The sequence below is a fragment of the Manis pentadactyla genome, chromosome 9, assembly GCF_030020395.1.
Source record: "Manis pentadactyla isolate mManPen7 chromosome 9, mManPen7.hap1, whole genome shotgun sequence".
NCBI classification, from domain to species: Eukaryota; Metazoa; Chordata; class Mammalia; order Pholidota; family Manidae; genus Manis; species Manis pentadactyla.
This window is the reverse complement of record NC_080027.1, coordinates 97,889,351-97,916,500: the sequence shown is the minus strand read 5'-3', so window position 1 is coordinate 97,916,500 and position 27,150 is coordinate 97,889,351. Positions and strand designations below refer to the sequence as shown.

General features: G+C 37.5%; 1 protein-coding gene across 4 annotated transcripts in view; it reads left to right on the top strand.

The window, feature by feature from the left end:
• SMYD3 (SET and MYND domain containing 3) overlaps positions 1–27,150 on the top strand; it is an 807,351-nt gene that overhangs the window by 221,792 nt on the left and 558,409 nt on the right. For 2 of the 4 annotated variants that reach the window (XM_057507857.1, XM_036918389.2), the window contains exons 3-5: positions 3,769–3,876; positions 5,200–5,257; positions 6,920–7,056. The exons of 1 other annotated variant lie outside the window; for it this stretch is intronic. In XM_057507857.1, coding sequence (XP_057363840.1) covers positions 3,769–3,876; positions 5,200–5,257; positions 6,920–7,056 — 303 coding nt within the window. Of the gene's footprint in view, positions 1–3,768; positions 3,877–5,199; positions 5,258–5,284; positions 5,762–6,919; positions 7,057–27,150 lie in introns of those variants that run through there. One more of the 4 variants, XM_057507858.1, reaches the window with a different exon arrangement.

Below are 27,150 nucleotides of genomic sequence, written 5' to 3'. Positions count from 1 at the left end.
ACTATGTAATGTATCATCCAAATCATACTTTTTGGAATGAAAAAGCTGCTATTAATAATTAGGCCAGGACAACATAAATAAACCAAGGTAGTCCTGGGCAAACAAGTCATTTGATCATTTTAGTTAATAACCCCTTTCTGTGTTGTCTTAAAAACCAAAAAGGTTTTATATTTTTTATGTTAGTTCTCCTGATATTTCTATACTTGCCATAGCAGTACTGCAATTCAGAAGGCTGTCTGCCTGCCCTGCTTTGATTTTCCTGAACCCTGTGTTTCATTTTATTTTATATATATTTTTTATTATTTTTTATTGAAGTATTGTTGATATACAATCTTATCTTGGTTTCAAATACACAGCAGAGTGGTTCTGTAGTTATCCATATTATTGAATCCTCACCTCCTCTAGAGCAGTTACTATCTGTCAACATAAGAAGGTGTTATAGAATCATTGGCTGTATTCTCCATGCTGTACTACTATCCCCGTGACTAACTTATATTAGGATTGATAATTTTGTGCCCCTTTTCCCCACCCACCAACTAAACCCCCCTCCCACCATGGTAACTACATGAACACTGTGTTTTCTTTTCTTTTTTTATTTTATTAAGGTATCATTGATATACACTCTTATGAAGGTTTCACAAGAAAAACAGTGTATTTACTACATTCACCCTTATTATCGAGTCCCACCCCATATCCCATTGCAGTCACTGTACATCAGTGTAGTAAGATGCCACAGAACCACTACTTGTCTTCTCTGTGCTTCACTATCTTCCCTGTGACCCCCCACATACCATATGCACCAATCATGATGCCCTCAATCCCCTTCGCCCTCCGTCCCCACCTGCCCTCCCTCACCCCTCCACTTTGGTAACCGCTCGACCCTTCTTGGAGTCTGTGTCTGCTGCTATTTTGTTCCTTCAGTTTTGCTTTGTTGTTATACTCCACAAATGAGGCAAATGATTTGGCATTTGTCTTTCTCTGCCTGACTTATTTCACTGAGCATAATATCCTCCAGCCCCATTCATTTTGTTGTAAATGGTAGGATTTGTTTCTTATGGCTGAATAGTATTCCATTGTGTATATGTACCACCTCTTCTTTATCCATTCATCTACTGATGGACACTTAGGTGTCTTGGCTATTGTAAAAAGTGCTGCAATAATCATAGGGATGCATATGCCTTTTTGAATCTGAGAAGTTGTTTTCTTTGGGTCAATTCCAAGGAGTGGAATTCCTGGGTCAAATGGTATTTCTATTTTTAGTTTTTTGAGGAACCTCCATAATGCTTTCCAGGATGGTTGAACTTGTTTACATTCCCACCAGCAGTGTAGGAGGGTTCCCCTTTCTCTGCATCCTTGCCAGCATTTGTTGTTCCTAGTCTTTTTGATGGTGGTGATCCTAATTTGTATGAGGTGATATCTCATTATGGTTTTAATTTGCATTTGCCGGATAATTAATGATGTGGCGCATCTTTTCATGTGCCTGTTGGCTATCTGAATTTCTTCTTTGGAGATGTGTATGTTCATATCCTCCTTATTTGATTTTTGGGTGTTGAGGCATGTGAGTTCTTTATATATTTGGGTGGTAACCCCTTGTTGGATATGTCGTTTACAAATATATTCTCCCATACTGTTGGATGCCTTTTGGTTCTGCTGATGGTGTCCTGTGCTGTGCAGAAGTTTTTAGTTTGAAGTACTCCCATTTGTTCATTTTTGCTTTTGTTTCCCTTGCCCGATGAGATGTGTCCAGGAAAAAGTTGCTCATGTTTATATTCAAGAGATTTTTACCTATGTTTTCTTCTAAGAGTTTTATGATTTCATGACTTACATTCAGGTCTTTGATCCATTTCGAGTTTACTTTGTATGTGGGGTTAGACAATAATCCAGTATCATTCTATTGCATGTAGCTGTCCAGTTTTGCCAATACCAGCTGTTGAAGAGGCTGTCATTTCTGTATTGTATCAGTATTCTGTATCTGTATTCTGTCCAATATCATATATTAATTGACCATATATGCTTGGGTTTATATCTGGGCTCTTTAGTCTGTTCCATTGGTCTATCTGTTCTTGTGCCAGTACCAAATTGTCTTGATTACTGTGGCTTTGTAATAGAGCTTGAAGTTGGGGAGCAAGATCCCCCTGCTTTATTCTTCCTTCTCAGGATTGCTTTGGCTATTTGGGATCTTTTCTGGTTCCATATGAATTTTAGAATGATTTTCTCTAGTTCATTGAAGAATGCTGTTGGTATTTTGATAGGGATTGCATTGAATGTAGATTGCTTTAAGCAGGATGGCCATTTTGACGATATTGTTAATTTCTCTCATGAGTGTCTTGTAGTTTTCAAAGTATAGATCTTTCACCTCTGTGGTTAGGTTTATTCCTAGGTATTTTACTGTTTTTGATGCAATCGTGAATGGAATTGTTTTCCTGATTTCTCTTCTAGTTCGTTGTTAGTATATAGGAATGAAACCAATTTCTGTATATCAATTTTGCATCCTGAAACATTGCTGAATTCAATTATTAGTTTTAATCATTTTCTGGTAGATTCTTTAGGGTTTTCTATGTATAATATCACATCATTTACAAATAGTGACAATTCAACTTCTTAATTTACCAATTTGGATGCCTTTTATCTATTTGTGTTTTCTGATTGCTGTGACTAGGACTTCCAGTGCTATGTTGAATAAAAGTGGGGAGAGAGGCATCCTTGTCTTATTCCTGATCTTAGAGGAAAAACTTTCAGCTTCTCGCTGTTAAGTATGATGTTGGCTGTGGGTTTGTCATATATGGCCTTCATTATGTTGAGGTACTTGCCTGTATACCCATTTTGTTGAGAGCTTTTATCATGAATGGATGTTGAATTTTGTCAAATGCTTCTTCAGCATCTGTGGAGATGATCATGTGATTTTTGTCCTTGTTTTTGTTGATGTTGTATATGATGTTGATGGATTTTTGAATAGTGTACCATTCCTGCATCCCTGGAATAAAGCCCACTTGGTCATAGTGAATGATCTTTTTGGTGTATTTTTAAATTCAGTTTGTTAGTATTTTATTGAGTATTTTTGCATCTGTGTTCATCAGGGATATTGGTCTGTAATTTTCTTATTTTTTGTAGTGTCTTTGGTTTTGCTATTAGAGTGTTAGAGCCTTTGGTTTTGCTATTAGAGTGATGCTGACCTCTTAGAATATGTTTATAAGCATTCCCTTGTCTTCTACTTTTTGGAAAACTTTAAGGAAGGTGGGTATTAGCTCTTCTTTAAATGTCTGGTAGAATTTGCCTGTGAGGCAATCTGGACCTGGACTTACGTTTTTCATAGTTTTTTGATTACCAATTCAATTTCATTACTGGTAATTGGTCTGTTCAGATTTTCCCAGTGTTTTGTTTTCTACTTTGGATTGGTATTTTCTTTTTGCATTAAAAATCAATGTCTGTTATTGAATCCTATTTAATCCAACAAAAGATTATTTTGTAAATTAAGTAAGCCATAATGATTCTGTTTGGTCTACACCAGCCAGATAATAACCAAGGATGCAAATTAAAGGACTGAGGTAAAGCAATAGCTCTAGATGTCCATGCCTGATAATTGCACACCTGTGAAAGACTTAGTCCTGGATCATTAACAGTATTAGAATACTGCTTTCATTTTCTGTAGTAGTTATATTTAGGCTGTTGAAATTAAGTTAATGTTGATGACTCTTAATGTTCAAAACCAGTGTAAATGAAAGTTAAGTTTTTATGTCTTGTATGCCCTCCCCACTCTTATTGTATCAGAAAAAAGCATGGCAAGACCACAAGCGGGAATGCAAATGCCTTAAAAGCTGCAAACCTAGATATCCTCCAGACTCCGTCCGACTTCTTGGCAGAGTTGTTTTCAAACTTGTGAGTATAAAACCTGTTTTAATTTAACAGAAGCACTTGCTGTTGCCTGTAATATTCAGAGTTAAGGCTAAATTTAAGGTAGGAGGTGGATTATTGAAATACAAATTTATTTCAGGTCATTAAGAAATTCAGAGCAACTTTGTCATTATGTATTTCCTTAGCCACTGGATATTAAAAGTTTAATCACTATTCTATTTGAGTCTGGATTTTTTTTTACTTTATTAATATTGAAAAAATAGAGAACCCTGTTAGAGCAGTAATGCATTACTTCAGAATCACCCAAGGTACTAGTTCTCTGTTCCCACCCCTGACGTACCAAATCAGAATCTAGTAGAAAGCAGTTTTGATAATAGTTAGCCTACACTGAGCAGTCAACTTTCTCCAGGTCCTGTGCGTCCTGGTAACAGTCCTGTGAATCAGGTGCTGTTTTTACTCCTTTGTTTCAGACTAGGAAATTGACTTCTTTTTACTCAAGGTGAAGGAACTTGCCCAAGATTGCGTAGTTTGTAATACCTATTTTTATTTATCTCTGCTTTTCTATGATAATTAGGGTAAAATCCTTACAATGATACACATCTGTGGGTAAAGCAGAGGAAAAGAAGTATGAAAATCACTTAGAAAGGAGTTTTACATTTGGAAATTAAACTGCTGGGTTACCACAACTTAGATTTTATCTTAAAATTGTTCCTGATGAAATAATTCACCTTTAAGAAAGTGATGAAGAGGAGGAATATATAGAAAATGCCTTTTTTTTTCCAAACCAGAGCTATGCGTTATTTAATTTAATTTAATTTTTTTCTTTGTGCAGCAATCTGGCAATTTCTTTTTTTTATTTAGGTATCATTGATATAAACTCTCATGAAGGTTTCACAAGAAAAACAATGTGGTTATTACATTCACCCTTATTATCGAGTCCCTCCCCATACCCCATTGCAGTCACTATCCATTAGTGTAGTAAGATGCCACAGAGTCACTTTTTTGTCTTCTCTGAGCTACACTGTCTTCCCCGTGACACCACACACACTATGTGTACCAATCGTGATACCCCAGAATCCCCTTCTCCCTCCCTCCCCACCTGCTCTTCTCCACCCCTCCCCTTTGGTAACCACTAGTCCCTTCTTGGAGTCTCTGAGTCTGCTGCTATTTTGTTCCTTCAGTTTTGCTTCATTGTTATACTCCACAAATGAGGGAAATCATTTGGTATTTGTCTTAGAAAATGTGTCTTTTAAATAGACTTTTATTTAAATTTCTGTAGGTACTCACACATACTCATTTTTATATTGGGGCACTTGAAATTGTTTTTGCTATTTTCCCCCTTCACAGATGGAAGAAACACCCTCTGAATCAGAGAAACTTTACTCATTTTATGATCTAGAGTCAAGTAAGTGATTGTCTATCAGTACCTAAAAAAATGCATATCATTTATTTGCTAGTAAATTGCTTTCTTTTTAACTTTATTTTTCTGTCTCTTTATTATGCGAGGCAAATCTAACAAAACATTTCATGTTTTTATATGTAACTGACACACAGCTTATTTAATTTATTCCAGGGTACCTTTGGCCAAATAGAAGTTTGTAAAGCACCCTGAAGGTGTTCAGGTTAGGCAGCGAGGGGAGTGTAGCCCTTGGCCAGTTGGCAAAATAATTTTTCTGCTGTTTCTCCTCCTTCTTTCCTTTCTTCCAGCTCTTTGTTTCTTTTTGATGTTGGGGGACAGTGATGTGAACAGGGGTTTTCCAGGGAACATTAAAGTTCATTGGTCTTTTAGATAATAAGTAGAAGGTAGAGATGACTTAGCCGCTCTGATGGCAGTGGGAACTGCTCTTCTGAACTCCCTGGCAGTGGCCAGCCTACTAGAGGTCACGGAAAGGCTTTCCAAATCTGAGTGGTAAGTAAATGTAGGGTTTGTTTTTCTTCTCTATTGGCACAGATCCTCTTCTTTGAGGTTATAAATGACTTTAAACCAAAAGTAGCCAGAGCTCATTGAGTGAATTTGCAACACAGTTTAATATTTCTGGATGGAGACAAGTAAGAAGAAGATCCAGTACAGATTTATGGTTATTGGATCCTAAGTGCCAATGATAATAAATTATTATTTAAGAATTCATTGGGTTAATTGTTCTGTTGAACAAGTAATTTAAAGAAAATATGTAGACCTGACATGAGCAACAGAGTTATGCTACAGTTGCACTTGATGTATCTTTTCAAGTTTTAATAGAGAACTAATTAGTCATTTTTTCTTTTATATTACTGCTAGTTAATTAACATCTCTCCCAGTGAGTTTTACTGTTAACATTAGCCCTGTTCAGTAGCAATGTCATACATGCTGCCTTAAGTGAAATGCTCTCAAACATTACTAATTGAATTGTATACTCTTAGCCTTAACACCCCTGTGTGGTAGAAATTAAACTGAGATTTTTAAGGGCTGGAAGCTTAGGGAACCTTCTCCTTTTGTTTGGGTTGAAGCAGCTCCATATATTGCTTATTCAACCTGGAAATAACTTGAAGTTGAGATTTCTTTGGTTGAGTCATGTTCTCTTCTTCCTGTGCTTCTATATGACAATTTTCACCAATTTAAACTTAGCTGAGCTTTTTATTTCTCACTTCCTTGGTTGTTTGCCTTTGAGATGGCACAGTTTATCAGTCAGTGATGACCTGTTTGGAGATGGGTTCATGGAAAAGTCTGCTTCAGTTCATTGACTTACCAAGCATCTATTATGGTTCGAACCTGTGTACAGGATGATGTAGAAAATTTGGTAACACATCTTAACTGATTTTGGTTTTAATAATTTTTTTCATATGTACATCTGTTTATTTTGTTTTGATAGATGTTTGAGCATATGTTGTAGATGACGTTTAGTAGAACTTAATTAATGTGTGTATCCTGATTTGTAGTTGTCAAAAAATAAAAAGATATACATCTGCTTTCTGTCAGAATAGAATCTGAGACAGGAAATATCTGGTTTAACAGCTACCATTGAACACCTGAAAATTATCCATTAAAAGTTTACTGTGTGATTGTGCTATTTATTTTCTCTTTAAAAAGATATTAACAAACTTACTGAAGATAAGAAAGAGGGCCTCAGGCAACTTGTAATGACATTTCAACATTTCATGAAAGAAGAAATACAGGATGCCTCTCAGCTGCCACTATCCTTTAACATTTTTGAAGCCTTTGCAAAAGTAAGTGTTAAGTTTGGTATCTTTGCTAATGCCATAAATCAGCCCTTTCCTCCTTTTTTTGTTGGTGGGCCATAAAATCCAGGATTCTTTATGCTTTATATCGCTACCCCTGCTTAAATAGTAGAGAATGAGAAAAAGTATTGCTTATTGAAAAGGGTATTACTTTTTCTGTTTTACCAGTGTTCTTATTAGTGGTCCAAGTATTTTCATTGTCAGCTCTCAAAGTGCACTCTTTTCTTAAAAGACAGCAGCATATTTCGTTATCTCACTAACAGATTGAAGTTTGTCATTGGATTCATTAGCTTTCTGGTGGTATTTCAGCAATAGAACCTGTCTTTGAAGTGAAGCATATATTGGAATCCATTTCTTGATTAAATGATTCCTAAATAATATGAAAATATAACTGTTTTTGATTAAGAAATAATTGCCTAAAATGTATTTAATGTTTCAAGTCATTAGAATCCTACATTAGGAATAGAAAATAGGTCTAGCTTAATATTTCATCTGTGGTCTCTTGGTAGTGGCTACCCGAAGTGCTGTTTTTGGAAATAATTCTGAGGGCTGGCTTGGGCATAGGGAGAAAGGATGCAAAGGCTGATTCTTGACGTCTGGCCCGGGATGGGGATGAAGGGTCAGATGTGTTCCATTACTGCCCTGTGTTTGCTGTTCTTGCTCTCTCATATTGTGTGTTTGGTTTGTTTAAACATTGGTCACCTTTTAATAACAAGTAAAATTGTACATTTGAGGGTGGTTTGCCACTTATTTTACATATTTTATAAGACATCTGATGATGTATTTGTCCCATGAATATTTTTAGGGTGTGTTTTTGTAATCTACCTATTTTCTAAGAATTTAAATGTGATTAGTTTGATGGCTAGAGATTTAGTCTTATTTTTCTCATATGTATTTTTATTCCTTAAGGTATGTTTTTATGATTTCCTGGTAGTGTCATCTTAGCATTAAATTCTGGTTTGTCTACAATTTAAAATGGATTTCAAAATGTAATGGTTACTTATAATACATCTGAGAACTTTATCCTATGCTTGTTTCATCTGCTTCTGAAAATTATAGCCTATGGTAGTACCCTGTGTGCAGCGCACCAAAGGCTCTTTTGGTGTTAAAACACTGTATGAAGTAGCACCTGCTGAACTATGACAATATACCTTATGACGACTGTAACTTCATTCCCAGCGTTAAGTCTGAGGCTATTCTGTGACAGTAGCTTCTGTTGTTGAAAAATGTTCAAGTGCTAATTACTGGTGTTAATAGTATCATGAAAAGTATTTAAAAACACTTTCTATTGCTCAGTGTAAAATGTGAATTACTATCTTATTTCTCTTGTTTCTTTTTAAATAATTTCGATTCCATGTATCTTACAAGGAAATTCTCTCCCTGTTGCTAGGAGGTAATCTGTTATGATGATTAAGCGGAAACATTGCTAATAATATGCTCTCCTTCTCCTCACATACTTGTATTTGTTATTGCTACAGAAGTAGACCATATACATCCTTGAGATATTTTTGGACTAAGCCGCATGATTTCTGCCTTAAAATGTAAGTTAATAATCAGAGGAAAGCGATATTAACCTATGGTTCCTGCAGTTCCTTGTGAAAGTTTTGTTAATATTTTATAATTGTTGTTACTTTTCTGCTTATAAATTTGTCCTTAAAGGAGATCAGTCTCCTCCTCGTCCTCCTCTCCCACCCCATTCTTCTTCATTGTCATTGCTCTTTTAAAGAATAGAATAGTCTAAGTTAAGCTAATTGTGTCCTACAAACCTCAGGTATGAGCCGCTGAGCTCATAGCACTGCACGTGTGTGAAGATGTCAGCCATGACGAATGCATTAGAAGTGGGGTGAGAACACGGCAGAGAATTCCCTCCCCATCTACTGCCCTGTCCCTGTCTTAGGGGCATAGAATTCATCAAAGAGAAAAATGGGTGCCATAGAGCCTACTGCTTACAGGAGTTGCTTTGTCTGTGTGCAGACTGTCAGTAGTTCTCTTGTGCTCACCTGCCTTTCTCAACCCGATAAACTAACTTTTGAATTTATGCTTTGAAGAAAGCTGGCCTCAATAAGAAAAACCCTATTTTATATTTTGCTTTTGGTCCCACTCATTTATATTCATTCAGTTTCTGTGCAGGTACTAGATAGTTTAAGCTTACATTTTAACTCATCTCATTGTCATTTAAGGCATGAGGAATTTTGAGAGCTTTTCTAAATTTTCTGATATCTTAATTTTTTTGACTTTTTAATTATGGACTTTTCCAGCAGACACAAAAGTAAAAATGATGAACATAATGAGCCCTCAGGTCTCTATCACTTCATTTCAATAATTTTCAAAATTGGTTTCCAGCTAATAATTTTAATACTTAGACTTCACACAGGTGCTTTCCCCCTTTATTTGGATCTCCGAACATTCCCTCTGACTAGTCTTTTGTTATCAAGCCTTTTGGGCACTTGTGAGATTGTTTGTGAGAGAATTCACTTACAGAACTAACCCGATTTTTTTTTGTGTATGTGGGCCTGCTATGTCCAAAGTACTCTTGATACAGAGTTGTGGAAGTATATGGTTAATTATAAATCTGAAAATTATCTAGGAAGGCAGAAAAGCTAGAGTGAGTCAAAACTTTTATTTGGGGATATGTGTCTATTTATTTATTTATTTTGGTATCATTAATGTACAATTACTTGAACAACATTATGGTTACTAGACTCTCCCTATTATCAAGTCCCCACCACATACCCCATTACAGTCACTGTCCATCAGCGTAGTAAGATGCTATAGAATAATTACTTGTCTTCTCTGTGTTATACTGCCTTTCCCATGTTCCCTTCCTGCTACATTATATGTGCTAATTGTAATGCCCCCTTTTTCCCCTTATCCCTCCCTTCCCACCCAATTCCTTTCCCTTTGGTAACTGTTAGTCCATTCTTGGGTTCTGTGAGTCTGCTGCTGTTTTGTTCCTTCAGTTTTTGCTTTGTTCTTATACTCCACATATGAGTGAAATCATTTGATACTTGTCTTTCTCTGCCTGGCTTCTTTCACTGAGCATAATACCCTCTAGCTCCATCCATGTTGTTGCAAATGGTAGGATTTGTTTTCTTCTTACGGCTGAATAGTATTCCATTGTATGTATGTACCACCTGTTGTTTATCCATTTATCTACTGATGGACACTTAGTTTGCTTCCATTTCTTGGCTATGTAAATAATGCTGCTATAAACATAGGGGTGCATATGTCTTTTTGAAACTGGGCTTCTGCATTCTTAGGGTCAGTTCCTAGGAGTGGAATTCCTGGGTCAAATGGTATTTCTATTTTGAGTTTTTTGAGGAATCTCCCTACTGCTTTCCACAATGGTTGAACTAATTTACATTCCCACCAGCAGTGTAGGAGGATTCCCCTTTCTCCACATCCTCCCCAACATTTGTTGTTGTTTGTCTTTTGGATGTTGGCCATCGTAACAGGTGTGAGATGATATCTCATTTTGGTTTTAATTTGCATTTCTCTGATGTTTAGCAATGTGGAGCATCTTGTCATGTGCCTGTTGACCATCTGAATTTCTTCTTTGGAGAAGTGTTTGTTCAGCTCCTCTGCCCATTTTTTAATTGGCTTATTTGCTTTTTGTTTGTTGAGGTGTGTGAGCTGTTTATATAATTTGGATGTTAACTCCTTATTGGATATGTCATTTATGAATATATTCTCCCATACTGTAGGATGCCTTTTTGTTCTACTGATGGTGTCCTTTGGTGTAGAGAAGCTTTTTAGTTTGATATAGTCCCACTTGTTCATTTTTGCATTTGTTTCCCTTGCCCAGGGAGATGTGTTCATGAATAAGTAGCTCATGTTTATGTCCAAGAGATTTTTGCCTATGTTTTTTTCTAAGGGTTTTCTGGTTTCATGACTTACATTCAGGTCTTTGATCCATTTTGAGTTTGCTTTTGTGTATGGGGTTAGACAGTGATCCAGTTTCATTCTCTTACATGTAGCTGACCAGTTTTGCCAACACCAGCTGTTGAAGAGGCTCCCATTGTATATCCATGGCTCCTTTATCATATATTAATTGGCCATATATGTGTGTGGGTTTCTATATGGGGCTTCTATTCTGTTCCATTGATGTATGGGTCTGTTCTTGTGCCAGTTCCAAATTGTCTTGATTACTGTGGCTTTGTAGTAGAGCTTGAAGTCAGGGAGCGTAATTCCCCCTGCTTTGTTCTTCCTTCTCAGGATTGCTTTGGCTATTCGGGGTATTTTCTGGTTCCATATGAATTTTAGAACTATTTGTTGTAATTCATTGAAGAATTCTGTTGGTGTTTTGATAGGGATTGCATTGAATCTGTAGATTGCTTTAGGCAGGATGGCCATTTTGACAACATTAATTCTTCCTGTCCAGGAGCACAGGATGTGTTTCCATTTATTAGTTTCTTCTTTATTTTCCCTCATGAGTGTCTTGTAATTTTGAGAGTATAAGACTTTCACCTCCTAGGTTAGGTTTATTCCTAGGTATTTTATTCTTCTTGATGCAATTGTGAATGGAATTGTTTTCCTGATTTCTCTTTTTGCTAGATCATCATTAGTGTATAGGAATGCAACAGATTCTGTGTATTAATTTTGTATCCTGCAACTTTGCTGAATTCAGATATTAGTTCTAGTAGTTTTGGAGTGGATTCTGTAGGTTTTTTATGTATAATATCATGTCATCTGCATAGAGGACAGTTTAACTTCTTCCTTGCCAATCTGGATGCCTTTTATTTCTTTGTGTTGTCTGATTGCCATGGCTAGGACCTCCAGTACTATGTTGACTATAAGTGGGGAGAGTGGGCATCCTTGTCTTGTTCCCTATCTTAAAGGAAAAGCTCTCAGCTTCTCACTGTTAAGTATAATGTTGGCTGTGGGTTTGTTATATATGGCCCTTATTACGTTGAGGTACTTGCCCTCTGTACCCTTTTGTTGAGAGTTTTTATCATAAATGGATGTTGAATTTTGTTGAATGGTTTTCCAGCTACTGTGTAGATGATCATGTGGATTTTGTACTTCTTTTTGTTGGTATAGTGAATGATGTTGATATATTTTTAAATGTTGTACCATCCTTGCATCCCTGGGATGAATCCTACTTGTTTATGATGGATGATCTTTTTGATGTATTTTTGAATTTGGTTTGCTAATATTTTGTTGAGTATTTTTGCATCTATGTTCATCTGGGATATTCGTCTGTAATTTCTTTTTTTGTGGTGTCTTTGCCTGGTTTTGGTATTAGAGTAATGTTGGCCTCGTAGAATGAGCTTGGGAGTATTCCCTCCTCTTCTGCTTTTTGGAAGACTTTAAGGAAGATGTGTATTAGGTCTTCACTAAATTTTTGTTAAAATTCAGCAGTGAAACCATCTGGTCCAGGAATTTTGTTCTTAGGTAGTTTTTTGATTACTGATTCAATTTCTTTGCTGGTAATTGGTCTATTCAGATTTTCTGTTTCTTCCTGGGTCAGCCTTGGAAGGTTGTATTTTTCTAGGAAGTTTTCCATTTCTTCTTGGTTATCCAGTTTGTTAGCATATAATTTTTCATAGTATTCTCTCATTATTCTTGTATTTTTTTGGTGTCCATAGTAATTTTTCCTTTCTCATTTCTGATTCTGTTTATGTGTGTACAGTCTCTTTTTTTCTTGATCAGTCTGGCTAGGGGTTTATGTATTCTGTTTATATTCTTGATGAACCAGCTCCTGCTTTTATTGATTCTTTCTATTGTTTTAGTCTTCTCAATTTTATTTATTTCTGCTTTAACCTTTATTATGTTCCTTATTCTACTGACTTTGGGCCTCAGTTATTCTTCCTTTTCTAGTTTCATTAATTGTGAGTTTAGACTGTTCATATGGGATTGTTCTTCTTTCCTGAGGTAGGCCTGTATTGTAATATATTTCCCTCTTAGCACAGCCTTCGCTGCATCCCATGGATTTTGCTGTGTTGAATTATTGTCATTTGTGTCCATATATTGCTTGATCTCTGTTTTAATTTGTTCATTGATCCATTGAGTATTTAGGAGCGTGTTATTAAGCCTCCATTTGTTTGTGGACTTTTTTGTTTTCTTTGTGTGATTTATTTCTAGTTTCATACCTTTGTGATCTAAGAAGCTGGTTGGCAGAATTTCAATATTTTTTAATTTACTGAGGCTCTTTTTATGGCCTAGTATATGATATATTCTTGAAAATGTTCCATGTGCCCTTGAGAAGAAAGTGTATCCTATTATTTTTGGATAGAGTGTTCTGTAGATGTCTGTTGGGTCCATCTGTTCTAATATGTTGTTCAGTGCCTCTGTCTCTTTACTTATTTTCTGTCTGGTTGATCTATCCTTTGGAGTAAGTGGTATGTTGAAATCTCCTAAAATTAATGCATTGCGTTCTATTTCCCTCTTTAATTCTGTTAGTATTTGTTTCACATATGTAGGTGATACTGTGTTAGGTGCATAGATATTTATAATCGTTATATCCTCTTGTTGGACTGACCCCTTTATCATTATTTAATGACCTTCTTTGTCTCTTGTTACTTTCTTTGTTTTGAATTCTATTTTATCTGATACAAGTACTGCAATTCCTGCCTTTTTCTCTCTATTAGTTGCATGAAATATCTTTTCCCATCCCTTTACTTTCAGTCTATGTATGTCTTTGGGTTTGAAGTGAGTCTCTTGTAGGCAGCATATAGAATGGTTTTGGTTTTTTAGTCCATTCAGGGACTGTGTGTCTTTTGATTGGTGCATTCATACCATTTATATTTATGGTGGTTATTGATATGTATGTACTTATTGCCATTGCAGGCTTTGTATTCATGGTTACCAAAGGTTCAAGGATAATTTTCTTAATATCTAACCATCTAACTTAACTCACTTTGTATGCTATTGCAAACACAACCTAAGGGTTCTTTTTTCTTTTTTTTTTCCCTCCTTTTTCTTCCTCTGTCATTCTTTGTATGTTATGAATCATATTCTGTACTCTTTACCTATCCCTTGGGTGGCATCTGTTTAGCCTTAGGAATACTTCCATCTACAGCAGTCCCTCCAAAATGTACTGTAGAGGTGGTTTGTGGGAGGTAAATTCTCTCAGCTTTTGCTTATCTGGAAATTATTTAATCCCTCCTTCAAATTTAAATGATAACCTTGCCAGGTTAAGTATTCTTGGTTCAAGGCCCTTCTGCTTCATTGCATTAAATATATCATGCCACTCTCTTCTGGTCTGTAAGGTTTCTGTTGATAAATGTGATGATAGCCTGATGGGTTTTGCTTTGTATGTGATGTTTTTTCTCTCTCTGGCTGCTTTTACAAGTCTGTTTTTATCCTTGATCTTTGCCATTTTAATTATTATGTCTTGAAGTTGTCTTCCTTGGGTCCCTTGTGTTGGGAGATCTGTGCACCTCTGTGGCCTGAGAAACTATCTCCTTTCCCAGATTGGGGCAGTTTTCAGCAATTACCTCCTCAATGACACTTTCTATCCCTTTTTCTCTCTTTTCTTCTTCTGGTATCTCTATAATGCAAATATTGTTCCCTTTGGATTGGTCACACAGTTCTGTCAATATTCTTTCTTTCTTAGAGATTCTTTTTTCTCTCTGTGCCTCAGCTTCTTTGTATTCCTCTTCTCTAATTTCTATTCCATTTACTGTCTCTTCTACTACATCTAATCTGCTTTTGAATCCCTCCATTGTATGTTTCTTTTCAGATATGGAATTTCTTAATGATTGAATCTCCATCTTAAATTCATATCTGAGTTCTTGAATATTTTTCTGTATCTCCATAAGCATGTTTATGATTTTTATTTTGAACTCTCTTTCTTGAAGATTGGTGAGTTCAGTTTCATTTGGTCCTTTTTCTGGGGTTTATGAAATTTTGGTCTGAACTAGGTTCTTTTGACATTTCATATTTCTATGTGGTGCACTCTAGTGCCTAGAAGCTCCAGTTTCTGGAGTTGATCAGCTCCTAGAATGAGGTTGGAGGTCATAGGGGAGCGATGCTGGTGCCTGGGGGGAGGGAAGATCTGTTTCCTGCTTCCCGTCTGCTGTGCCTGTGTCAGAGCCAGTGGGCCAAGCACTCAGGTGTAAGCCTCTGTGCTTTGCATCTCTAGCTTTTGTAGGGGTGGCCTACCTCTGGCTGGCCTGATGCCAGGACAGTGACTGTTGGTTTGTGAGCCTGTGCTGTCAGGCCAGGAGGAAGTGGCTCAGCAGGCTGTGTATCACATTGGGGGGCCTTGGAGCTGAGTAGGCAGCTAGGGGGATGGAGGACCTGAAGCTCCTGAAAGTTCCCAATCTGCTGGGCCCAGCGCACCCAGAGAACCTTGTCCCCCTATCCCTTCTCCCGTGCAGCAAGCTCCATGCAAATCCCGCTCCTTCAGCAGCCCTCTCACCCCTTGGAAGCCTCTCAGATCGCCTGCCTTTGTTTTGTCTCAGAGTGGCTGGATGTGGATCTCCATCCTCCAGAAATGGCCAGAATCCCAGTCTCTCAAGCACTCCACCTGTCCCAGCTCCCCAACCTCCAGAGCACCACGCAATGTAAGTTTCTGCTTGCAAAGCAGATCTGCAGAGCTAGGTGTTCAGCAGTCCCAGGCTTCCACCCTCTCCCTGCTCCATTTCTCTTCCTCCTGCTGGTGGGCTGGGGTGGGGGAAGGGCCTGCATCCCACCGAATCAAGGCTTTCATACATTACCCTGTTTCGTGAGGTCTGCTCTGTTTGTGAGGTCTGTATGCAGTCTGATTCAGCCTTCTTTCTTGTTGCTGTTTTAGGGTTAGTTGTATTAACTATATTTTCGTACTATTTGCAGTTTGGGGAGGAATTCTCTGTCTCACCTCTCATGCTGCCATCCTGAATCCCTGTATATGTACATTTATTAAACATGCACTTGTCTGGAAAGGAAAAGGGTCACTGGAGGATAAGAATATTCTTCTGTCCTGAAAACATGTCTCATTCCCTGCTGAGCTGATGGCTTTTTCTAATAGGAGACCATGATTAATTCCTAAGAAGATGGCAGTTTATATCTTGAACGCTCTGGGTTTTTCTGTTGGAAAATAGTGTGCATCTCCCATTGGACTGTGTTCTCAGCACTGAATGTGCTTCTGTTGCTTACAAGTTGGTTTTACTTGGAAAACTTGCTCCCTACTCCAAGACATTATTGTGTAGTCATTTTTTTGATCATATTTCCAAGTGTTCCTCTTTTTCCTCCACTTCTTTAGACCAGTATAGGGGAGGGTATTAGGACTTCACATAGGCATTAGAAATGAATGACACTGATTTCAGAAGATGTGGTGTATTGGAAACAGATATGGACAATGGTCTTCACATGCTGGTAGGGAGTGTGGGTGTGCTGACTCCCCATAACCTGTGAGCTGGAGAAAAATAAATTGACCACCTCTGGGGAAGATTTGAAAAGGTAGTTCTTACCTATGGAATACATATTTCAGTTATATTTAGTTACCAGAGTAGGAGTTTGCATAATTGCTTGGTGCTTACAATGTTTGTTTTGCATTAAGTGGTATTAGAAAATTAGTGAGGGAAATCGTATCCCCAGAGGTTTTGTGGAGGGGGCTGCAGAGTGACGATCTGGATGGTTGGGGAAACTGGAGTGATTTGTGGGAAGCTTTATTTACATAGCAGTTTGTTTTTTAAAAATTTAGATTGTATGTTACTTGGGCTTTGTGGCCGAATGGAAATAAAGTGCGAGGCATAAGGAGAGTGACAGTTGTCATGGCAGTGATGATGGCTGAAGGGCAGGGTGTTAGCTGGAGGTACTTGTTTGTGAGAACACAGGGCACATGCCATTATTTATATGTTCATGAAAAATTGAGGTCAAATTCTTGTCTGCTGGCCCTTCCTCAGGTTGTTCAGAGAAGATGCATGTCTCCACCCATGCAGTGGTCCCCTCCTTCTCACCTCACACCTGTCTTCCTCTCACTTGAATCAGAAAATAACATTTCGGGTTAGGTTTCAAAATGGATTTATCTTGGCATGACAACTGCTGTGGTCAATCTGCTGATTGAGTTCTAAACCTTTGCTACAAATAGAGAACAATGTTTATACTACTAGTAATAAGTACCAACTTTATAAGGTGAGAAGATGATAGAGAGAGGACAAATTTAAATGGGATGCTGAGTGCTATGATGGTTAAGTTGTCTTCTCAGACAGTAAATGAAGTTCTCTCAACCTCAGTTTCCTCGTCTGTTAACGGGGATGATAGTACTCTCGACATCACAGAGAAAAGCGAGGATTAGCTCTATAGTACAGAGAGTGTCTGACACATATTGCTGATTTCTACTACTGCTGCCCCCCACCCACCAGCTTCATTAGTATTTGAATATGAAGCTCCTGTGGTTGTGTCTCCCTGTCTAAAGAGCCAGGAGTGCAGCCCATGGCTGGTTGTAAACCAGGCTCTTAGGTGGTTGCTCTTCGTTGTGCAGGAATTGGTGTCTCCTGAGGTGCTGAGAATCACCTGTTGTGCTGAGGAGAAATTTTACAAGCAGGAAACAGTACCTTTCCTTCAGGAACTGGCTTGGTTTCAGCCCATAGCCAATGTGGACAGAAATCATTTACTATTTCATGCATTCATAGCAGCTCCATGATTTCAGAGGAGTTCCTTGGGATTTCACCAAGGAAACGTGCAAATAAGCTTTTTAAGTGATCAATGAAATGTCTGTCCCATGTACATCTTTAAAAGGAAAGTAAATGACAGGAGTTCAGTAGTTGCCATGTTGAAATTCACCGAAATGGCATGGAATATATGGTATTTTTCTATTCCAACCCTTGAGGTGTATATTGATTATTATTGGTAATGGTTATTACTAGCCTAAACTCAGTATCAGTAGACCCTGTTTTGAGTTTATTTTCTATGCAGAGAATAGACTTTTAGAGATTATTGTATAGGGTTCTAGAAAAATATACTTAATTACTTTTCTGGACTTATAACTTCCTTTTCTAAAAATGTATTTGGTAGACTGATTAGAAATGTGATAAGATCTGAACAATAAAATATAAATAAACTAGTTTCATAAAACATTTCAAACCTTAGATTGGAAGCAACAAGAATAAAAATGACCTTCCTGACTACAAAACATATGTCATGACTAGTGTTTTCAGAGCTCTGAAAAGTACTTTTTAACTTTATACTATTGTACAGCCTGCTGAAAAATTTTTTGGTTAGAAATTCCACATATGTTTGAGGACCTATACCCTGAAAACTACAAGACACTTTCAAATACAATAATGATTTTCCCAGCAGCATGTTATTTTTATTCTTTAGGGCACATATGTGACCTCCAGAGTTTGCCTTCCTAAACTCTTATTTAATTTTTAATTCCATTAGTGGCAGCTAGTTTCATAACAATGCTGTGATTGTATAGATTTGAAAGACTAAATATTTTTTAGGAGGTGTTTTTTTGTACTATGATACTTAAATTTTATATTCTGTTTCTTTCTGAGTAAATCCCTTCTTATTGTGGGAGAATTCTTTTTTTATTGGAAAAGCAGTAGAGAATGTGTTAAAACAAGAATCTTGCTAATTCTTAATATGAAAAGATAATTTAATATTTTTGATTGAAATATGTTAGAAATAGGACACAGGAAAACAGTAATGATATTATATTCAAGATTATATCCTTGTATTTAGGCTGGTATGCTCCTTTAGACTGAGAGTGTTAATAATCTATGTAATGTTCTGCCTTAACTTCATAATTTTAGTAATGTGATAAAATCAGCACAAGGAAAAATTACCAAATAATGCTTTTTTTTGGTCCTTTTTGTTTACTAAAGAATGGTGTCAGTAAAAAGCAAGAACAGAGTTGTTCATGACATATTCAGGTTTTAATCTTAAATTTTCAGTCGTGCTAGACCTGTCATTCTGGATATACTGGTGCTTTATGACTTCAGTGTCCCTGGTAGGCTAAGTGGTGGGAAGAATGTTACCTCTCTTGTTTTGAAAGGTCAGGAGTGTATGTGTGTTTGCCACTTGAGTGTTTCAAGTTCATATGGAGCCAGAATTTAGAGCCTTTTTGTTGATCATCTCAGTTGGGTTTCACTACTGTAGCATGTTATAAAGTAGTAAAGAAAGCAATCTTTTGAATTAATAAAGTGATGAATTATCTAATTACAAAGTTGATGTGAAATGGCAGTATGATAACTTTGACTGCATTACTAAATGATCCCAGTGACTGATCAGATGTGCCTGGATTCCATTAAGGAAAAATATGCCATTAAATATTTAATCCTAAAAGCGAACAGACACACCAGGGTTGCTAACCTCTGATCACCGGGGTGCATGGATCTGTATGTTTGGAGGTAGCTGCTAGATGAGACATCGCTCTCGTCTGCTCAGAACAGCTGCTGGAAGACTTAGTTATTGGGGTTGTACTCCTCTGGTTGTAAGTGAAGCAGGCAAACAGCCAACATACTTAACTGCCTGTAGATCCTGGCATTTTAATTATAAGATGCTGATGCATGTATGATTTATATGTTTATTTCTTTATTATAATAGATTGAATCTCTGCACAGATTCAAGACACAATTATTCTCAAAAATGTTCTTCCAAGTAAAGTGATATTTGTAGGGCACTTGGGCTTTCAAAACAAAACAAGTCATTGTGTTTGTGTGTGTTTCATGTTTTTCCTTTTTAGCCATTCACTTACGCGTACTCTTCATTTACGTGTAAATTGGTGTATTCTTATTATAGTTAAAGACCAGATGCTAGGTAACTTCTGAAGTTGGGAAGGATAATTAGTAAATTCTTAATCAGCATTTTTATTTACGCTTGTGTTGGTCAAGGTTAATTGCTTATGTAAGGCTACTGCTGTAATTCAAACTTTGATGGATAAATGTGTTTGCCAAGCCTCGTTGCCATATCTATTTGAGTGTATAACTTGCCATTAATTTAGATGGGGCAATATTTTTTAACTGACAATATGTCATTGTGAAATGACAGAGGTTGCTTTCATTGCTTTGGTCTTCCCTTTAGTGGCAAAAACCTCTACTGAGGTCTGTGGCTACCTACTAGAGTGACTTTTTCAGAGCCAGGAATTACATTTTGTTAATTTTGAATCCCTGGCAGTCAGCATGGTAGGCTCTAGGTGTTTAATTTTGACTGAATGAAGGCATGCATGAAAAATGTCCCCTTTCAGTTTTATGTAGTTTGCTTTGTTAATATATTTAAAAAATTAATATCTTACTATAAATATACAAGGCAAGGTAAAAAGAAATCCTTACTATTATGGTAAAATTCAAGAAATTCAGTAAGTTAGCTGATATGTCAGAATCACAGAGGCAGCCATTATTCTCAATTCTTCAGGAAATAATGAATCATTATATTAATTGTTCTGGAATTCAGCAAACCTTTTCTGTAAAAGCACACATAGTAAATATGGTTCTGCAGGCCAAGAGGCAAAAGTGAATTATTACTGCACCATGGCAATTTGTAGTACCTAATGAGAGAGCTTCTTACGGTGTCTGACAAACTCAACTCTGCCTTTATAGCCCCAAGGCTTCCAGGGCACAATGTATGTGAGTGGGCTTGGCTGTGTTCCGATGAAACTTTGTTAATAGACACTGAACATTCATATTCATATAATTTTCATTTATTCTCAAGTATTCTCCCCACCTCCCCCACTCACAGCCATTTAAAAATACAAGAAAATGTTCTTAGCTTACAGGCTGTGCAAATACAGATTTGGCCCATGGACCACTCTGCCAATAATCTTTGTGGATTTTTCTTTGCAAGCCGGAAGATTTTTTGCCCATGGTAGGAAACAGAATGTATGCTATTAGAAAATTATCTAATTAAAAAAATAGGATAGGAGACATTTTATCTGTTAAGCTCAACAGTTTTACACTGCTGATCAGATCTGAAAGCACAGTATATATGCAATAATTGGTTTTTGAGTTTGTTTTTTTTTACTCCAAGAAGATTTAAATCAATGATGTAAAAAAGGTTTCAGTCCAGTTATATAGCAGAAGAGATGCAATATTTCACTAAGGAAGAGAAAGAAATAAAATTGTTCAATAGAAGAAACTATATTCTTTAAATTACTGTCTTATATACTTAAACTGTTATTCTTAGTTTTTTGTTTAACTACAGCCTTGTAGTTATTTTACCTTAAAATTAAATGTAGAGATATGAGTAGAAATGTTTTCTGGTAGAAAATTTTGTAGAAATTTTCTAGTAGAAATATTTTCAACTAGGAATTTTTTGGCCATAAAACTCAAATTCAGAAAGTTTTTGTTGTATTCTTCAGGTTTTTTCTTAGATTATGAATATTGTCCTTAGACTTTGCATTGTAGTTTGACTATTTTTATTAAGAATGAGAAGGGCCCTCATGAGAGAAAAAATGCCAAATATGTTTTAGGGGACTCATATTAATACTAGTAAAACTTGTGATAAACTGCTCTGTTAAATTTTATAACTGGCAGAAACAGAGTGATATTTTATGACAGAAATTAGACATTGCTATTTGATGTGGAAAATAGGTGACCTGGTGTATCATAAAGATAGCAGCTGAATTTGGGGATGGCTTCTCCAAGCTGGACGAACTCAGGTGTCCTGACCAAGAGAGGCACAAGCCTCATTACAATCTGCAAGGGTCAATTTTCATTAAAATTTTTATTTTCAGCACTTCCTGTTATATGCTTCAAGAGCCCTGCTCAGATAAGTCTTCATTTATGAAACACGATGAAGGAAGGACAGAAGCCCTGTCGCACTGGGCAAGACAGTTTGGCTCTGTATCTTGAAGCGCTTTATCACCGAGTGGTCTTACGATATTCAGGCTGCTCTGGCTTGGCTCGGACCTGCCTGTCCTTGGGAGAGTTTCACCCCTTATTAGAATCATGTGTCAGGAGCTGTCTCTATGAGCCTAAAGCAAGGCTAGATGATAGGTGAAGTGCTCTTTGAGATTGTGCTATTCATAGTATTTCATGGCAGGCCGTGTAGTATATCATCCCCCATCCTCTCTGTCCAAGTCCTGCTTATTCCTAAAGTTTCACCTGAACTCTTTGGTGAAATCCACCTGACTAGGATTGATTCGTTCCTGTCGTGAAATCAACAACCCCTGGTATTTCTAATGCCAACCATCTGGCAACTGTGATGATTCTCTATTTTTAGTAGTCAGATGTCTTCATTTCCTGTGTTCCCATTTAGATTATAAACTTTGTGAGAACAGGAGTCATGTTACCCAATTCCTTCCTCAGCACAGTGGAACTTATACCATTTTAGGGCTGAACAGATCACCAAAACCACCTAGTTCTGTAGCTTCCTTGCTCCCTGTTCTCTCCCTCTCCCTGTGAATCTGCTGTGGCTCAGAGAAGGGTGAGCAGTCACCTAGTGTCATGGCGAGTGCTGAGTTAGGTCTTCCGAGCTCAGTCTACTGCTCTCCTGCTAGTTGACGCCCAGGTGCTCAAACGCTACCTTCTAAGCTGGTGTGACAGTGTGATACAGGGAACAGAATTTATACCATTACAAACAACTTTTCAGCAATGTCTATTCTTTATATGTTTTTTTTTTCTGGCTTTATTGATATGTAATTGACATGTAACATTGTAAAGTTCAAGGTGTTAGTTTGATACACTTGTGTATTATATTGCGAAATGATCCTGCCTATAGGGTTAGCTAACATCTCCATCACATTGCATAATTACCCTTTCTTTTTTTGTGTGTTAAGATCACATAAGATCTATTACCATAGCAACTTTCAAGTATATAATAGAGTATTATTAGCTATAAACACCATGCTGTCCAATAAATCCCCAGAATGTATTCATCTTATAGTTAGAAGTATGTGCCTTTTGACACATCTTGTTCATTTCCTCTACTCCCCTCTGTTCCTTATATTGAAGGTTATCTGTATAAAGCAAGAAAATTAACAGTAAGTTACACCATAGGATTACTCTTACAGCATTTGAAACTAGATTAGATTGTCTCTGTAATGATGAGTTTCAGTCTCAGAGATCCTGCATGGCAGTGTTTAAATGATTGTGGCTTTCCAAACTAGCTGGATCCCTTCATTCAGATAACTCATAAACAGAACTGCTGCACTATATACTCAAAGTATGTGGGTTTGTCTTGGATTCTTTATTTTTTGTCCTATAATCGACCAGAAACCGAGGGAGATTAGACACTGGTCTTTGTCTTACATCGCTAGATCAAGGGACAATTGAGGGATTTATCACAAACTTCCCAGGGCTGTACTACCCCCATTTTATTTTTAAATATTTTTTTTCTACAATGTACTTTAAACAAATGTAATCACATTTGTCTCCTACAATAGCCTTCTGAGTTATTATTGTTATTATTCCTTTTGTAGATTGGGAAATGCTCAAGGTCACACTATTTTTAAATAAAGGATCCAGAGCATTAACTTGGCTCTCTTTACTTCAGGTTTTCCCCTATTCCTCCATACTATAGTCTGGATTATATTAGTTCAGAGAGAGAGCTCTAATTATGAACTGTTACAAGCCTTGGGGCAGGATCCAGAGTGAGAGAAATGAGAATATTTGATCAGATTTCTATCACTGATGCTAAAGCATTGCTATAGGCAAGGCTTTAAATTATTTAATTAGGATTCTGCTATTTTCATACAGGTGGTGTGTTTTACACAGTAAACCTCTCTCCCTCATATATTCAAATCTAAATAAGTGCTGGCAGTGTGGGTGGGAGGAGGGTGGGTTTTTCATATCAAATGCTCTGGACTGATGCTGCCACGTTCTATGTGAAATGAAGGTGACTGAATGGAATTCGCATGGAATACTTTTTGAAAACTGGATTCCACAGCTTTGAAGTACTGATATTAAAACATTAATTATTTAAGGGCCTTCAGCTTGGGTCTGTCTAGTTTTCAAGCTATTATTGGACATGCTTTTTTCTTATGATTCTGTAAGTATTTGCATTTATAGATTAAAATATTTTATAATGCAGTAGAAAGTATATGCAATATAGAAGAATATCCTCTTTGCCCTTATTGGCACCTATGTTTCTTTGAGGGGTATTTATTTGGCCTTAAAATTTTTACCTGGTATTAATGGCATAGGTTAACTTAGAAATACTATTTTTGAGCCAATACTTGTCAAGTAAAATAGAAGCATCGAAACTGTGTGTGACCAGACTCGGCAATTGTGGATCCTGTTTTGAGTTCCTATTAATATTTGGCTTTAGTTTTGATGCCTATTGGAAATATTTATCAATATTTATGTTTATGCAGAGCTGTTTCATTAGGATCAGGATTAAAAATACCCTCACTGCACTTTATTTCCTGCCATCCTCACTCCTATGGCAGCAGCATTTTGTTGAGATAGCAGAGCCAGCTCCACGTCTGAAAAGGTCCACGTGACTTGCTGGTTGATGTCCTGGGCCCTGTTTCATCCTGCACAGCCTTTCCGCGGCTCTTGCTATTTCAGGTTTAGAGCAGAAATTGCTAAGGTAGGTGGTTTTGGGGCCTGAGCAGTCTTTTGTAACAGTGTGTCAGTGGGTTTTCTTGTTTTCCACTTGTCCAGGATTCCATAGAACAGTACCACTTACCCTCAATCATGCAAATTTAAGGTGGGATACCACCCAACCTTTAGAAAAGTCTTTTAATTGGCTCTTGTGTCATGGCCTGCCCCTGATACTCCGGTCTTTCTTACTATTTCGTTTAAACAGTTCTCATTTGCTGGCCCTCTTTTTACCTGTGGCATGGCAGTATTCCCAGGTCCAGCTTTGCTCTGCCCGCTTGTGTGCGGGGCACCAGCACTTCTCTTCAGCCTCGCTGTTCCTTCTGGTTTCCAATATTTTCTACTAACTAATAGAAGTGAGTCCGCCGAGCCAGGCACCTCAAGGGTGTCTGATTCTCCCCTCTGCTTCCTTCTTTATGTCCTGCTTGTGCTGCTTTGAAGCATCTCTTGACTCTGCTCTTTTCTGTTCTTTGCCACTGACCTTGTTCAGACACTTTAATCTCACCCAAGTGGCTCTGCCTAATCGTTTTGCCTCTTACCCTTTCCCGATATCTCAACCTCTTTTTATGTCCTGCCACTAGGGTTACATTATTTCAAAAAGCAGATCCGATCATTTGAATCCCCTGCTTTAAAAATGTTTATTGATTCCCTATTGCCTACTGTATAAAATCAAGGTTTTTAAAATATGGTATTTGAGGACTCTGGGAGCCCTCGCCCTCCCATGCTACATCCCTGGTCCTGGATGTACTGAAGCTGCCTGTGTATCTTGGAACATACAAGGAGAGGTCGTTGAAGCCCCCAGTGAGTCAGTGAGGCCTGGCCAGGGCTGCTCCGTGTGTATGTGTATGTGTATGTGTGTGTCAGAGGCAGGCCATGCCACAAGAAACAATTAAAAGATTTCTAATGATTTGACCATATCGTGCCTTAAATCTGCATACTTGAAGGTAAGTGGGTGCTGTCGTGTGGAATTTTGGACAAATGGAAAACAAGAAAACCCACAGTCACTTGCTGTTACAAATGTGTGAGCAAGGAGGTGGAAATCAGTGTATTCCTTTGGCTCCTAAGGTAGCGAGCTTCTACCTATAAGTCATTCTGATTTGATAGAGGGGGTTTAGCTTTGAATAATAATCAGAGCAGTAGTCAAGCGGGCTTCTGCTTTCTCAATGCTGCTGGGTTTAGATAATTAGATAATTACAAGGATGTGATCAGATTTTGGAAACCCATTCCTGGAAGATAGCCATGTGTATTTGCTAGTGGTTGTCAGGCAGGCTTCTAGCTTTTCTCTAGAGCAATGATTCCTACAATGATAATTTTTTTGTGTTGAAAATATTTTCCTCACATCAGTGAGGTTGGATAACACTGTCACGTCTCACCTCGTCAGTCAGCAGAGAGAAGCCTGCAGAGTCCTTCACATTTTGTGGAAGAAAGGCATTATGATTCCATGGTTAAAGATTATTATCTTTTAGGTTACTGAAGAAGGAAGGGTATTTTCCACATGACAAAAAATGTTTCGACTTGGATGATTTGGGTATTTTAACGAGTTCTTTGGAAAACAGCTTCATGTTCTCAGTTACACAATAATAGGAGTGAGTGTGATCAGTCACATATTTTCTAACAGTCACCAGCAGTAGGTGAGTTGGATACACAGTAGGCTAAAGCTGTGCCATTTGTCAGTCCCCTGACAATAAGGATTGCTTTCCTCACTGCAGCATTTTGCATGGAGAGTTCCTTCCATTCTACCTGGCAAATCCTTTTCATCCTTCAAGATTCACTTTAATTGCTACCTTTTCTAGGAAGCCTGTCTCAGCTCCCTTGGACATGTTGCATTATGACAGGGAGGCAAAAGTAGAAGTGGATTAAAAAAGATAACAGCAGGCACTTCTGTTCTTTTACCCCTTGAGCCAGGTGCTGGTGTCATGAGTTGGCCAGTTCATCACCAAAGGGAGCAGCGAGGAGCGCCAGGACATCAGAGCTGAATGGCCGCCAAAGATGAGTGGCAGCATCTCATATCCAGACGTTTTGGCAACCTTTCTCCAGTCTGTGTGCCAACCTCTCTTTTTAGGAAGTTTTATCTCTTATCATTCTGGTCCTCTGTGAAGAATCAAAGGGTTCATGGTTTTTGAAAAAGCAGATCTAAAACTGCCAAGTTACTAATTGTAATTATTTTTGTAGCAAAATGATAAACACAGGGATTAAATGGTAGATTGCACAGTAGATTTTTTTCCTAAAAACCTTACTTGCAAATCCAATTTCTGTAAATAAGATATTAGGTTATGTGATGTAGGAAAATTTGGAGACTAACTGGGTTCTATCATGAATTTTTTTGTGGAGGAAGATTCAGTTTGATAAGCTCATCACTCTGTTTAAAAAACCCAGATTTCTGCACATTGTGTCTCATTTTCCCTAAAGCAGAGTACATTTGTGATGAGTTAAATCTGCTTTTTTTGTTCTTTTGCAGGGAAAAATTGTTTCTTTAGTGGAATTCACCAAATTCTTGGGGCCTGCTCGCACTTACATTTTTAGGATCAGGGTAGATCTTGTTGCTAAATTGTGACTCCTAGGAAGATGCCTTGGAATCGGCTCTTAAAGCCTTTTGGTCATGAAGATGCTCAGCAAGTTACTTCTCTTTTGCGGAAACCTGGTTGGTGTCCTGGGAGCATGTCTGTGTGGC